Source organism: Gobio gobio (genome assembly GCF_949357685.1).
Source record: "Gobio gobio genome assembly, chromosome: 4".
NCBI lineage: Eukaryota > Metazoa > Chordata > Actinopteri > Cypriniformes > Gobionidae > Gobio > Gobio gobio.
This window is the reverse complement of record NC_137100.1, coordinates 40,555,956-40,571,640: the sequence shown is the minus strand read 5'-3', so window position 1 is coordinate 40,571,640 and position 15,685 is coordinate 40,555,956. Positions and strand designations below refer to the sequence as shown.

The 15,685-nt window shown below is 37.5% G+C and overlaps 1 protein-coding gene across 4 annotated transcripts; it reads left to right on the top strand.

The window, feature by feature from the left end:
* The first annotated feature begins 1,886 nt into the window (after nucleotides 1-1,886).
* LOC307125508 (myosin heavy chain, fast skeletal muscle-like) lies at nucleotides 1,887-14,791 on the top strand. 4 transcript variants are annotated; one of them, XM_079815380.1, is made up of 41 exons: nucleotides 1,887-2,085; nucleotides 2,212-2,248; nucleotides 3,752-3,970; nucleotides 4,059-4,202; nucleotides 4,287-4,443; nucleotides 4,550-4,577; nucleotides 4,741-4,849; nucleotides 5,014-5,106; nucleotides 5,234-5,297; nucleotides 5,391-5,489; nucleotides 5,570-5,673; nucleotides 5,756-5,894; nucleotides 6,171-6,289; nucleotides 6,386-6,535; nucleotides 6,625-6,795; nucleotides 6,886-7,186; nucleotides 7,355-7,419; nucleotides 7,517-7,604; nucleotides 7,697-7,814; nucleotides 7,899-8,022; nucleotides 8,124-8,260; nucleotides 8,354-8,609; nucleotides 8,702-8,944; nucleotides 9,032-9,208; nucleotides 9,297-9,442; nucleotides 9,532-9,622; nucleotides 9,721-10,110; nucleotides 10,528-10,654; nucleotides 10,906-11,024; nucleotides 11,111-11,307; nucleotides 11,391-11,574; nucleotides 11,680-11,845; nucleotides 12,249-12,373; nucleotides 12,480-12,788; nucleotides 12,908-13,111; nucleotides 13,195-13,320; nucleotides 13,410-13,580; nucleotides 13,684-13,788; nucleotides 13,912-14,007; nucleotides 14,232-14,363; nucleotides 14,576-14,791. In XM_079815380.1, the coding sequence occupies exons 3-41, from the start codon at nucleotides 3,764-3,766 to the stop codon at nucleotides 14,588-14,590; spliced, it is 5,796 nt and encodes a 1,931-aa protein (XP_079671506.1). In that variant the 5' UTR covers nucleotides 1,887-2,085; nucleotides 2,212-2,248; nucleotides 3,752-3,763; the 3' UTR covers nucleotides 14,591-14,791. The 4 variants fall into 4 exon arrangements, with proteins under 4 accessions (XP_079671506.1, XP_079671509.1, XP_079671507.1 ...); XM_079815383.1 differs by having other exon boundaries at nucleotides 14,232-14,339; nucleotides 14,576-14,775; XM_079815381.1 differs by having other exon boundaries at nucleotides 1,965-2,085; nucleotides 2,212-2,252.
* Nucleotides 14,792-15,685: the final 894 nt, after the last annotated feature.

Below are 15,685 nucleotides of genomic sequence, written 5' to 3'. Positions count from 1 at the left end.
GGGTGTTGTTACACGTTTGGTAGGGTGTTCAGTGTGGTTTCAAGGGAGTAGCTACACAGTTGCTAGGTTGTTGCTAGGGTGTTCAGTGTGGTTCCAAGGGTGTTGTTACATGGTTGCTAGGGTGTTCAGTGTGGTTTCAAGGGCATTGCTACACGGTTGCTAAGGTGTTCAGTGTGGTTTCAAGGGTGTTGCTACACAGTTGCTAGGGTGTTTAGTGTGGTTGTAAGGGCATTGCTACACTGGTGCTAGGGTGTTCAGTGGTGTGTCAAGGGTGTTGCTACACGGGTTGCTAGGGTATTTAGTGTGGTGAAAAGGGTGTTGCTAAGGTGATTAGTGTTTCAAGGGAATTGCTGCATGGTTGCTAGGGTGTTCAGTGTAGTTTGAAGGGTGTTGCTAAGTTGTTCAGTGGGATTTTAAGGGTGTTGCTATACGGTTGCTAGGGTTTTGCTAGGGTGTTCAGTGTGGTTTCAAAGCTGTTGCTACACGGTTGCTAGGGTGTTCAATGTGGTTTTAAGGGAGTTGTTACATGGTTTCTAGGGTGTTGCTAGGTTGTTCAGTGTGGTGTCAAGAGTGTTGTTACACAATTGCTAGGGTGTTCAGTGTGGTTTCAATGGTGTTGCTACATGGTTGCTAGGATGTTGCTAGGGTGTTGCTAGGGTGTTCAGTGTGGTTTCAAGTTTGTTGCTACACAGTGGCTAGGGTATTCAGTGTGGTTTCAAGGGCGTTGCTACATGGTTGTGAAGGTGTTGCTAGTATGTTGCTAGGTTGTTCAAGGGCATTGTTGCACAGATGCTAGGATATTCTGGGTCGTTTCTATGGTGTTGCTTTGTGGTTGCTAGGGTACTCATGATGGTTGCTAGGGTGCTGCTATGCAGTTGCTAGGGTACTCAGGGTGGTTGATAGGGCATTGCTAAATGGCTGCTAGGGTACTCTGGGTTTGTGCAGAACAGTTAGTCAACCGTGTTTAGCATTCCGGGTTGAGAATGGTTTGTAATCGTGCCATGCCGTACCAGGCTCAAGTGGAAATACAACTGGAACGGTTTATTACTGTTCTTAGAACCGTTCGGCCTGACGGTGGAAAAGCGACGAAAGTTGGATTAAATCCAGTCGGAGGATATCAAACATAGTTGATATTATGAGCCCATTTTAGAGGACACGGTTTTCATTTGTCATGCATCTACAAGCAACAAGGCACGGGTTTATTTTGATCAGAACTATTTGAATGTCTAGTTGTGTGTCGTTTAGTGTATGTTACCCAGTTTTTTCATTAAGTCATTAAGTGTACGATGCCTAGTGTCTTAAAATCTGTTCAGATTTTAAAAGTTGTGTAGTATGTTCCAGTATTTGAGTCTAATGGGCTTCTGGGTGTTTAAATTCGAATTTTTGTCAGTTGGAGTTTAAACAACCTTGGCTCATTTGATAATTCCATCAATGTAAATGGGATTTTTCTGAGTTTTGATGTTCATTTTAGTCCGATCAGTTAGAAAAGATATAGGAACCTCAGTCAGAACAGTATGAAAAACCATTTGTTGTGTTTTCACTGTATTAGACATCTTTTCTAGTATTCTATATTCTTATATATTCTTGAACTATATATCTTGTCAGATTTGTAGCATATTTTATTGTTTAGCCCTATTGCTGCCACACTAAGCCTGCTACAAGAACATCCATGGGTGAAAAGGTGAAATGTTTTCTGATTAAAAAAACTGAAAGAGGGAGGGGTGGCTGAATGTACCCTCTTCTCAAAAAAGGATTTATTTACTTCAGTGTGTGTCATGTGTCAAAGTCAGATATTAATAGACTAAAAATAAATAATTATAATACACATGAACTTTGAGATTGAAGCTGTGACCTAAATATTTATAAGCAATAAAGGTTTGACTTATGACTGATCCCATCAGTTAGGATGTTTGTGTGTCTGTCCATAAATTTCTTATAAAATGGGTCAAGAAAGCTTATCATATATCAGAATATATGAGGTTACCCATGTATAGATTCTGCTTAGTGTGCATGATCAACTTCTATAAAAGCCAAGAGAGTAGACCAGAAGGGATGCAGAGAAGATCTCAGAAGTTCCATCCAGTGGTAAGAGCCTGTGCTGATTGTGACTGAAGTTTAATTTATCATCATCACATATGCATCTGTACTTAAAGTAACTGTGTTTTTATTTATTTATACATTTTAATTAATTGAATTTTCTTTTAATTCAAGGGAAGTGAAAATTTCATCTGGTCTCACAGGACAAAAGGCAAGTGAGTTTAGGATTCAGTGTGTGGATTACGGTACAGGAAAACAGTCTATATTCTGTATTATAGACGAAAACTGGGGAAGCATGTTGCTTTCAAAAACTTGGTTAATTTATTCACAAATAAATGTGTTTAAAATGTAAGATGAATTTAAGGAAGGGGTCCCATTGACCCTTTATTTAAGGGCCAGGCATATTGCATTTGGTTTTTATTGTGTGTTGTGTTGTATTGTATTCTGTTTTTCTCCTTTCACTTTTAAGTCTATGAGAGCCCATAGAACCCCTTGTGTTATACAAGTTATAAGCTTTAAGTTATAAAGTTATACAAATTTGGCACAAGCATAGAAGATAGTCTGAACATGAAACACAGCAAATGTGAAGTCTCTAACTCAAACCCTCTAGCACCACAAACTATCCATACTTGCACTCTTGCTAATAACTTGAAAATTGTAAAAAAAAAAAAAAAAAAAAAAAACTTAACTCATGGTGAGATGATTGCTCCCTATGATCTAATTTTCTTTCATGATATATACATGTATGTCAACTATTTATGTGCATATAAATTTAAGTGGCTATATCTCTTAAATTAATTTAAATGTTTTCACCAAATTGAGAGTCTGAGAAAACGGGAAAAGAAGCGGGAAAGGGCCAATTGATGATGCTAAAATAGAGCAAAACATGAAATTGTCTCTTACTACAGAACTGTTGTCATGCAGTGTTGCTATCATAATCCATGATGACATTTGCATATATATAAATCATTAGAAAGGTCTAAAGTTGTATCATAACATATTAAATAATGAAAAATTAAATTAAATTCATTCACTGAGAAAAAAAACAACAAAAACAAACACTGCAAAAAATGCTTTTCTTACTTAGTATTTTTGTCTTGTTTCCAGTCCAAATATCTAAAAAATCTTACATTAAGAAGCATTTACTAGACAAGCAAAAGTTTTTGTCTTGCTTTGGGGGAAAATAACTCAAAATTAAGGAAGTTTTTGCTTAAAATAAGCTAAATAATCTGCCAATGGGGTAAGCAAAATCATCTTAATTCAAACAGAAAACAAGATTATTTTGCTTACCCCATTGGCAGATTATTTTGCTCATTTTAAGCAAAAGCGCACTTAATTTTGAGTTATTTCCCCCCAAAACAAGACAAACATTTTTATTTGGCTAGTAAATACTTCTTGTTTTGAGAATTTTTAGATGTTTGGACCAGAAACAAGACATAAATACTAAGTAAGAAAAGCATATTTTGCAGTGAATACAGTGGAGAAAAAATATTATTTTTCCTATTTTTACCCAATATAGGGTGTTGTGAGCATTAGCTATTTAATACATGCTCGTAGCTGGAGGATGCACTCGAGCAGAAAGTCCACAAGTGAGACTCATAGTCGACAGTGAGAATCTCTGTATTGACCTGAAACTTCATATATGCCATGTGTTTCGTTTCATGAGTCTTGCCTTTATTGTTACATTGAAGTAAGTTTTCAATAATTTATCTAGTAAGCCGCCACCATGAGTACGGATGCGGAGATGGCCGCTTATGGCAAGGCTGCCATTTACCTTCGTAAGCCTGAGAAGGAGAGACTCGAGGCTCAAACCAAACCATTTGATGCCAAGTCTGCCTGCTATGTGGCTGATGTCAAAGAGTTGTACCTCAAGGGAACAATCAAGAGCAAAGACGGAGGCAAAGTCACAGTTGTTGTGCTTGACACTAATGAGGTGAGTTTTAAATGCATGTTGATGCTCATTAAATTATTTATTACATTGTTTTCTTTTATATCTAATATTTAATTTATCTAATTTATAGGAGAGAGTTGCTAAGGAAGCAGATGTCTACCCAATGAATCCTCCCAAGTATGACAAGATTGAGGACATGGCCATGATGACCCATCTCAATGAAGCCTCTGTGCTGTATAACCTCAAAGAGCGTTATGCTGCATGGATGATCTACGTAAGTTCTGAAACCATGTAAAGCAGCATTGAAATTCATTTTGTTTGTGTTGTTGCAATCTGACCTCTTCCCTACTCGTTTCAGACCTACTCTGGACTCTTCTGTGCAACTGTGAACCCCTACAAGTGGCTCCCAGTGTATGATACAGAAGTGGTGACTGCCTACAGAGGCAAAAAGCGTATGGAGGCCCCACCCCACATCTTCTCTGTCTCTGACAACGCCTATCAGTTTATGCAGACTGGTAATACATTATGGAATTTAATTCTATAGAATTTATTAAGGTGAATTAGATGATGCTGTTAATATAATAAATATTTACCGGATATTTTACAAATTACAATCAACAGATAGAGAAAACCAGTCTGTCCTGATTACGTAAGTATTTTCTTTTAATCTTAGACCTTGACAAGAATAAAACATTTAAAGTCTAATGTAGATGGAAAATCTATATGGAGATATTTACGAAATATAATTTGAATATACTTTGAAAAGTCTACATGTCTTTTAATCATCTGTTTTCTAATCTCTTATAAACCAGTGGAGAATCCGGTGCTGGAAAGACTGTAAACACCAAACGTGTCATCCAGTACTTTGCCACAGTTGCAGTGTCAGGTGGTGAGAAGAAGAAAGAGGACAGCAAAATAAAGGTATTGGATATAAAACTATGTCATATATATTATTTTGAAAGACGTTGAAAGATGTTACACTCGTCTCACAAACTATATGATGTGTGAATTTGTGAAATGCCTGCAAACAGTCTTTAGACATGAAATGTAAAATAACTTTTAAAAAAAACCTTCAAACAACACAGGGCTCTCTTGAGGACCAGATCATTGCTGCCAACCCTCTGCTTGAGTCTTATGGTAATGCCAAGACTGTGAGAAATGACAACTCCTCTCGTTTTGTAAGTTCACCGCTTTTTATTTACAGTAAAGGTAGTCAGTTGTGTTTGATTTTTCTGTACAGCGTTCTTTTTATTTAGCGATTATAACTATTATCATTCATGTATTATGCTATTTTGTTTTAAAAAGGGTAAATTCATCAGAATTCACTTCGGTACATCTGGAAAACTGGCTAGTGCTGACATTGAGACATGTAGGTGGACACAATTTCTTTGATCCATCCTGCACATTTATCTTTGTCTGTCACTCTTCAGATGATTGTGACTCAAGTACATTCTCTCAACAGATCTGCTGGAGAAGTCTAGAGTGTCATTCCAGCTTCCAGATGAGAGAGGCTACCACATCTTCTACCAGATGATGACCAACCATAAGCCTGAGCTGATTGGTAGGTGCACATATTTCATTCAGTGTTTAAATGGCAGATAATATTGTACAATTATGGATAAAAATCCATATATTTTACAGAAATGACGCTCATCACCACCAACCCCTATGACTTCCCCATGTGCAGTCAGGGTCAGATCACAGTGGCCAGCATTGATGATAAAGTGGAGCTTGATGCTACTGATGTGAGTCATTGCTGTTTGAATATTGACATATTCTATATAAATATGGAAATTCATAGATCTCATTCTTCTCTGTAATTTACAGGACGCTATTGACATTCTGGGCTTTACTAATGAGGAGAAAATGGGCATCTACAAGTTCACTGGAGCTGTGCTTCATCATGGTAACATGAAGTTCAAGCAGAAGCAGCGTGAGGAGCAGGCTGAGCCTGATGGCAATGAGGGTGAGACTTGTGTTCTTTTCAGTCAGTCTTCTCATTCTAATTGCTTCTGTTTTATTATGGCCTTTACAATAGTAACAGTTGTAATGACTTTGCTGATAAATCACAAAAATTGTGTGTAAAATGTTTAGTTTGAAATTAAAAGTGTGTAGTGCTGTGCATAACAATAAATCTAAAAATAAAAGTGAAAGTACCTGGTGCCTGATTTATTATGTTTTTTACACATGCACAAAAGACTCTATAGAGCAAAGACAATTTATTTGAAAATGTATTTAACAGAGGCTGACAAAATCGCCTACCTTCTTGGTTTGAACTCTGCTGAAATGCTGAAAGGTTTGTGCTACCCCAGAGTCAAGGTCGGAAATGAGTATGTGACCAAAGGCCAGACCGTGCCACAGGTATAGTAACATTTCCAGCATGTCCATGTGTTTTACCTAAAATTCTGGCTATTATTGCAGAAGCAGAATAAAATATCCACTCTATTCTACTTACAGGTGTACAACTCTGTTAGTGCCTTGGCCAAATCTATCTATGAGAGGATGTTCTTGTGGATGGTCATTCGTATCAACCAGATGTTGGACACAAAACAACAAAGAAATTTCTACATTGGTGTGCTAGATATTGCTGGCTTTGAGATATTTGATGTAAGAATGATTATTGCATCTCTTTTTATGTCTAATTGAATCATTCAGTATTTTGTCAGTAAATGTTTCTGTTATTTTTTTTCCATCAGTACAACAGCATGGAGCAGCTGTGCATCAACTTCACCAATGAGAAACTGCAACAGTTTTTCAACCACACCATGTTTGTGCTGGAACAAGAGGAATACAAGAAGGAGGGCATTATTTGGGAGTTCATTGACTTCGGCATGGACTTGGCTTCTTGCATAGAGCTCATTGAGAAGGTTTTTAATGGTTTATGAATTTATTCATTTCCATTGTCTATTTTCAAAATCTTATATTTTTGTAAATAAACAACATTCTTTTATAAACAGCCCATGGGTATCTTCTCCATCCTTGAAGAGGAGTGCATGTTCCCCAAGGCTTCAGACACTTCCTTCAAGAACAAGCTGTATGATCAGCATCTTGGCAAGAGCAAAGCTTTCGAGAAACCAAAGCCTGCCAAAGGCAAGGCAGAAGCCCACTTCTCACTGGTTCACTACGCTGGAACTGTGGACTACAACATCACTGGGTGGTTGGACAAGAACAAGGATCCACTGAATGATTCTGTTTTGCTGCTGTACCAGAAGTCTTCTAACAAGCTGCTGGCTACTCTCTACCCACCTGTTGTTGAGGGTAATAAACTGAAGTGTTAACTATATATATGTATATGTACCTGTTGTTGAGGGTAAAGAAAAAAATCTATTTAACCAAGCTTTAATTCAGTTTTGAATTTTCTTTCTTTCTTGTTTTTTTTATTTCTTTTTTATTTATACATGTTCCTTTGTACTTTTATCTCAATAGATACTACTAAAAAGGGAGGCAAGAAGAAGGGTGGTTCCATGCAGACTGTGTCCTCCCAGTTCAGGGTATTTATAGAGATAACTTCACAGCAATATTGCTTTATTTGAGGTAAAAAGAAAAAAAGAAATGCAAAGCATGCCAACCCTTTTCTATTCTCCACAGGAGAACTTGGGCAAACTCATGACCAACTTGAGGAGCACTCACCCTCACTTTGTGCGTTGCCTGATTCCTAATGAGTCCAAGACTCCAGGTAAAGTATTAAAAAGCTTATAGATATTCTGTCATTCAATATATATGATGAAGTTAATTTACCAAGTTCATGGTGTGAACTGTCCGCTATAGGTCTCATGGAGAACTTCCTGGTTATCCACCAGCTAAGATGTAACGGTGTACTGGAGGGTATCAGAATCTGCAGAAAGGGCTTCCCCAGCAGAATCCAATATGGTGACTTTAAGCAGAGGTAAATGGGACCACATGAACATACCATTTCCTTTAGGAGGCTCCTAATTAAAAGACATGAAGTATTTTGATTAATTTTCCACAGATACAAGGTGCTGAATGCCGCTGTTATCCCAGACGGACAGTTTATGGATAACAAGAAGGCCAGTGAGAAACTCCTAGGATCCATCGACGTTGATCATGAAGAGTACAAATTTGGACACACAAAGGTTCATATTCAGCTTTAAAACTTTCAAAGATTCACTGATCGTGATCATATAGCCTATACAGGTTAAATCAATATCTTTTGATTTGTTTTACATAAATTCAGGTGTTCTTCAAAGCGGGTCTTCTGGGTACTCTTGAGGAGATGCGTGATGAGAAACTGGCAACTCTGGTCACAATGACTCAGGCTCTCGGCCGTGGCTATGTGATGAGGAAGGAGTATGTGAAAATGACGGAAAGGAGGTGAGTATTGTCATGAGTAAAGATGACATCAATGATAACTGTGCAAACAGTACATATTGATGATAATGCCATTTAATGATGAATTATTCACAGGGAGTCCATTTACACTATCCAATACAACATCCGCTCATTCATGAATGTCAAACACTGGCCATGGATGAAGGTTTACTACAAGATTAAGCCTCTGCTGAAGACTGCCGAGACTGAGAAGGAGCTGTCAAGCATGAAAGAGGAATTTACAAAATGCAAAGAAGCTTTAGCTAAGTCTGAAGCCAAAAAGAAGGAGCTTGAAGAGAAGATGGTATCACTGCTGCAAGAGAAAAATGATCTGCAGCTGCAAGTAGCATCTGTGAGTATATTTACTTGAATTAACAGAATTTTGGCTCCATTAAAAATGAGCAATGTGGTTTCCAATTAAATAGCAATCTATTTCACTAACAGGAATCTGAGGGTCTCTCTGATGCTGAGGAGAGGTGCGAGGGTCTGATCAAGAGCAAAATTCAGCTTGAAGCTAAACTCAAAGAGACAACTGAGAGACTGGAGGATGAGGAAGAAATCAATGCTGAACTGACAGCCAAGAAGAGGAAACTGGAGGATGAGTGCTCTGAGCTGAAGAAAGACATTGATGACCTGGAGCTCACCTTGGCTAAAGTGGAGAAGGAGAAACATGCCACTGAGAATAAGGCTAGTTTAAGATTATTTTTAATCTTGTATATATTGATATAGAATATTAATTAATTTAAGCTTATTTGGAACAAAAAAATTACACAGGTCAAGAACTTGACTGAGGAAATGGCATCTCAGGATGAGAGCATTGCCAAGCTTACGAAGGAGAAGAAAGCCCTCCAAGAGGCACATCAGCAGACACTGGATGATCTTCAGGCTGAGGAGGACAAAGTCAACACCCTGACCAAATCCAAGACAAAGCTTGAGCAGCAAGTTGATGATGTGAGTTTATTATGTAAATTAATTACATGAATTCATCAAATCAACTGTTTTCTGCTGTGAACATATTTTATATATCATTGTCCTGTAGCTTGAGGGTTCCCTTGAACAAGAGAAGAAGCTCCGTATGGATCTTGAGAGAGCCAAGAGAAAGCTTGAAGGAGACCTGAAATTAGCCCAAGAGTCTGTCATGGACCTGGAGAATGACAAGCAGCAATCTGATGAGAAAATAAAAAAGTAATTAAAGCAGAAAATCTTTGAAAACATTGAAAACTTTTATGGTTGTGTAATTTTTTTTACAACTACTTGTTGTTGAACACCCACAGGAAAGAATTTGAAACAAGCCAGCTGCTCAGCAAGATAGAAGATGAACAATCTCTGGGTGCTCAACTCCAGAAGAAGATCAAGGAGCTTCAGGTATTTTTATTTTATTTTATTAAAGATCTAGAAGACTAAAAGATAATTATGATCAAATACAGATCACCAAAAATCGAATAAACTACTTTCCACCATAGGCTCGCATTGAGGAACTGGAGGAAGAGATCGAGGCTGAGCGTGCTGCTCGTGCCAAGGTTGAGAAGCAGAGAGCTGATCTCTCCAGGGAACTTGAGGAGATCAGTGAGAGGCTTGAGGAGGCTGGTGGAGCCACTTCTGCTCAGATTGAGATGAATAAGAAGCGAGAAGCTGAATTCCAGAAGCTGCGCCGTGATCTTGAAGAGTCCACCCTCCAGCATGAAGCTACTGCTGCTGCCCTCCGCAAGAAGCAAGCAGACAGTGTGGCTGAGCTAGGAGAGCAAATTGACAACCTGCAGCGTGTCAAGCAGAAGCTTGAGAAAGAGAAGAGCGAATACAAAATGGAGATTGACGATCTTTCCAGCAACATGGAAGCTGTTGCCAAAGCAAAGGTTGGGAAATATTCTAAAGAATATATGTGACCTGTGCTGGCAAAATGAGTCGTTTGGTTAACTGTTGGGGAAAAACATCTGCTGTGTAACATTATATTAGATCTGTGCATTACAGTAGGTCTTAATATATTGGCGGTCTGTCTCATTAATGTTAATCAAACAATTGTGGTATCATGAAAATTTTGGGGGGAATTTTACATTTTAATTTACAAATTTGACTGATAGGTGCAGTACTTTTTTGTCTGGTTCCAACCAATCACACATAATTTTGGATGATTTTTTAAATAGAGAATTAATGATTTTAATAGTGAAAATAACAATAACTCATTTTTGTAAATGTGCTGATTGTGACTAATTTTTCCAGCATATAACAAGTCTTTAAGTTTTTTAAATATCTAATGACTTTTGTATCTGCAGGGCAATCTTGAGAAGATGTGCCGCACCCTTGAGGACCAACTTAGTGAAATTAAGTCAAAGAATGATGAGAACAATCGCCAGATAAATGATCTCAGTACACAAAGAGCAAGATTTCAGACTGAAAATGGTAATTAATGACAAATTATGACCAATCATGAACAAATTAATGAAATTAAAAGTAATTAATGTCAATGATTAACAATAATTATCAACAATAATCAGTAATAATGATCAACAATAATTAATCACAAATAACAAGTAACACTGTAACAAAGTCTTGTTAGAGTACTTTTTTTATGTTGACTAATAAAATCTTACATCCATGTATTTTGAAATGAACTGATCACAATCTGACACAATGAATCTGAAACTATATAGGTGAGTTTGGCCGTCAGCTGGAGGAGAAGGAGGCTCTGGTTTCTCAGCTCACCAGAGGCAAACAAGCTTCTACTCAGCAAATTGAGGAGCTTAAGAGGCATATTGAAGAGGAGGTTAAGGTAATACAGCATAATCAATACATGCCCAAACTTGTCAATTACTTTACTATAGAGACATGCTAATATTATGTTACTTTGTCTCGTAGGCTAAGAACGCACTGGCCCATGCTGTGCAATCAGCCCGTCATGACTGTGACCTGCTCCGTGAGCAGTTTGAGGAAGAGCAGGAGGCAAAGACTGAGCTGCAGCGGGGAATGTCAAAGGCCAACAGTGAGGTTGCTCAGTGGAGAACTAAATATGAAACTGATGCCATCCAGCGTACTGAGGAGCTTGAAGAGTCCAAGTATGTATATTATTGTATAATATTCCCAAATCTCACAGCTATTTTATAGATTAGATTTTAAAATCGTGTGTATTACTTAACAGGAAGAAGCTGGCTCAGCGTCTGCAAGAGGCAGAGGAACAAGTTGAGGCAGTGAACTCCAAATGCGCATCTCTGGAGAAGACCAAACAAAGACTTCTGGGTGAGGTGGAGGACCTCATGATTGATGTCGAGAGAGCCAATGGTTTGGCTGCTAACCTTGACAAGAAACAGAGGAACTTTGACAAGGTAAACTATTTTAATCGTATGATATTCTCTTTGTAAATTATTGCTGAAATGGGCTTTGTTCAACATTTTTTAAACAAACACAATCCTGAAATATCTCCATCAAAGGTCCTGGCAGAATGGAAGCAGAAATATGAGGAAGGTCAGGCAGAGCTGGAAGGAGCCCAGAAAGAGGCTCGTTCACTCAGCACTGAACTGTTCAAGATGAAGAACTCCTATGAGGAGAGTATGGATCACCTGGAGACCCTCAAGAGAGAGAACAAGAATCTGCAGCGTAAGGATGAAAACTGTAAATTAGAAAAAACTTAAAGGGATAGTTCACACAAAAATGAATATGCTTTCATTAATTACTGACCCTCATGTCGTTCCAAACTTGCAAGACTTTCGTTAATCTTCGTAACACAAATTAAGATCTTTTTGATGAAATCTGAGCACTTTCTGTCCCGCTCAAATCATATGGATTAGTTTTACAATCTCTTTATGAACTTTTTGAAGCGTCAAAGTCTCAATTGCGTAACTGTCTATGGAGGGGCAGAAAGCTCTCAAATTTCATCAAAAAGATCTTCATTTGTGTTCTGAAGATGAACGAAAGTTAATTCTCAGTTAGCATTAAAAAGTAAGCACATATGATTAATGAATGTTCATTATAATAAATATTATATTTTTTCTTTCTATAGAGGAGATTTCAGATCTGACAGAGCAGTTAGGTGAGACTGGTAAGAGCATCCATGAGCTGGAAAAGGCCAAGAAGACAGTGGAGACTGAGAAGTCAGAGATTCAGACTGCCCTGGAAGAGGCTGAAGTCAGTATCTGGAGTTCAATATGGAATTCTTGCTAGAACCATCAATACTGTGGTCTTTATGCATATTTTCATTTTGATATTTAAATTTAGTTTTTATATTTCATAGGGCACTCTGGAGCACGAGGAGTCCAAGATTCTTCGTGTCCAGCTTGAGCTAAACCAGATCAAAGGAGAGATTGACAGGAAGCTTGCAGAGAAGGATGAGGAGATGGAGCAGATCAAGAGGAACAGCCAGAGAGTCATTGAATCCATGCAGGGCACTCTAGACTCTGAAGTCAGGAGCAGGAATGATGCCATGAGAATCAAGAAGAAGATGGAGGGAGACCTTAATGAGATGGAGATTCAGCTGAGCCACTCCAATCGCCAGGCTGCTGAGGCCCAGAAACAACTCAGGAACGTCCAGGGTCAACTCAAGGTAAGTGACTTTTGTTCGACCTTGGGATGTATTCATATTTTTTATAATCTAACATATGTTAAGTAAAGCCCAGCAGAAACCACATCAAAAGCTCATTGTAAAGTTTTTGTTTTATTCAGGATGCCCAACTGCACCTTGATGATGCCCAGAGAGGACAGGAAGACATGAAGGAGCAGGTGGCCATGGTGGAGCGCAGAAACACTCTGATGCAGTCTGAGATTGAGGAGCTGAGAGCTGCTCTGGAGCAGACAGAGAGAGGCCGCAAAGTGGCTGAACAAGAGCTGGTGGATATCAGTGAGCGTGTTGGGCTGCTGCACTCTCAGGTAAGTGCAAGTGCAAATCCCTGAAATTAAGGAAATTGAGAACACCATTGAAAATGTTCAAACTGATGCTTTCCATTTTGTAGAACACAAGTCTCCTGAACACCAAGAAGAAGCTTGAGGCTGACCTTGTTCATGTCCAGAGTGAAGTTGATGACACTGTACAGGAAGCCAGAAATGCAGAGGAGAAGGCCAAGAAGGCCATCACTGATGTGAGCAACAGTAGCTGCCAAATGTTTCACAAGACACTTGTGTACTTAAAAAAATGTGGTTCTAATGAATTTCTGCATTCATTCAAAAGGCTGCATTGATGGCAGAAGAGCTGAAGAAGGAGCAGGACACAAGTTCTCACCTTGAGAGGATGAAGAAGAATCTAGAGATCACAGTGAAGGACCTGCAGCACCGTCTGGATGAGGCTGAGAATCTGGCCATGAAGGGAGGAAAGAAACAACTCCAGAAGTTGGAGTCCAGAGTAAGCTTCTTTATAGTTATGATGTGGGCAAAGTAAAGTTTGTAATATTTTAATATGTTATGATTTAAAATAATGTAATCTGACTAAAAATAATCTTCTTTAGGTCCATGAGCTTGAGGCTGAAGTTGAAGCAGAGCAGAGACGTGGAGTTGATGCTGTTAAGGGTGTCCGCAAATATGAGAGGAGAGTCAAGGAGCTCACCTACCAGGTATGACCATATTCCTCATAAGTTTGTTCAGACAAAAGAGTTTGTATAATAGTGTATGTACTGACAATGCCTATTTTTAGTGAAGGATCAAGACTTAATCTAGTAAATGTGTATTTTTTGAAGACTGATGAGGACAAGAAGAACATCAGCAGACTCCAGGATCTGGTGGACAAATTGCAGCTGAAGGTCAAAGTCTACAAGAGGCAGTCTGAAGAGGCGGTATGTAAAATCTAATAGAACATCTTGACACTGAAATTATTTATATTGGAATGCTAATTTGATGATATGTCCATATGAACCATATAAATGAATATATATGAATATATATATATATATATATATGAATATATATATATATATATATATATATATATATGAATATATATATATATATATATATATATATATATATATATATATATATATATATAAATAACCTTTAGGAGGAACAAGCAAACACTCACCTGTCCAAGTTGAGGAAGGTGCAGAATGAGCTTGAGGAGGCTGAGGAGCGTGCTGATATTTCTGAGTCTCAGGTCAACAAGCTCAAAGTTAAGAGCCGTGATGCTGGAAAGGTTAGACTGATTAGGTTTTTTTTTTCATTATTTATTCAACTTGTTTATCCAAATACATGAACTCTTAGCAAAAGTAGTAGAACTATGATAATTGCATTATTCTGATTTTACATATCCTGTATGACATTTGCACATCTGTATTCTCTTCAGTATGTAAAGTGGAGCACATTTTTGTTATTAAGGCTAATGTTTGCCTCTTCCTTCTTTCACAGGCCAAAGAAGAATGAATTTTTAAAACTTGAAAGGAGCATTTACTGAAGTCATATAATATGAATGTTTATTGTAAAAGTACCTTTCTTAATAAACCTGTATATTTCAGCAAATAATTAGCCTTTGTGTGATTTTTGGCAAGATACATTGTTATAATACTAATATATGATGTATGATTACATTAAACCTTATTATTCACATCATAAGAGTGCTGATTATGAAGAGCTTCTTGAATCCAAATTTGAACTTTTAAAGGTTCCATAAAAAGGTTTCATAAAACTTAACACGGTAACACTTTAGAATACTGTTCCGTTATTAATGAATAACTACACAGGAACAAAAGAGTAATGCAATATTAAGAAATCAACAAGAAATCCTGATTAACGAATTACTAAGTAATAGTGCCCAGTTAAATGTGGTAGTTCACTATTAGCTAATCAATAACTAAAAAAATTTCCATAACTCTCAGAGGACTACTAAGAAGGATTATAATTAGCATGAATAATGCATAATATATAATCAATTCTAAAGTGAAGGTAATGGTAACCCACTATGACTCAAGTGTTACTACATCCTTTTAAATTAACTACTTATTATTTGGATCAGTATTCTAAAGTGAAAAATAGTCATTACTGAAATCATTGTAAGCTTTTGAGTTTTTTGTAAGGTTTTGGATAGTAACACTTAAGTAATTACTAGTGGGTTATCACGATCTTCACTTTAGAATACTGATCCAAATAACTACTAATTCCTATAGAAGTGTGTAGTAACACTTGAGTCATTACTATCCAAAACTTTTGACAAAAACGTCAAAAGTTTACAATGACAGTCATTACTAGAGAGTTATCCTGTTTTTCACTGTAGAATACTGATCCAAATAATTAGTAGTTCCTTCTGAATGATTTAATAATACCTGAGCCATTACTAGTGGGTTACCATGATCTTCACTTTAGAATTAATTATAGATTATGCATTATTCACATTATGAACCTGTACATAGTAGTTTTTATTAGTCCTCTGTGAGATATGAAAAAATAGTACAGTATTGCTGAGGTGGTGGGAAGTTTGTCTAGCTGTAGGTAGACAGTTGTCAAACGCCTCTCCCTCTTTCT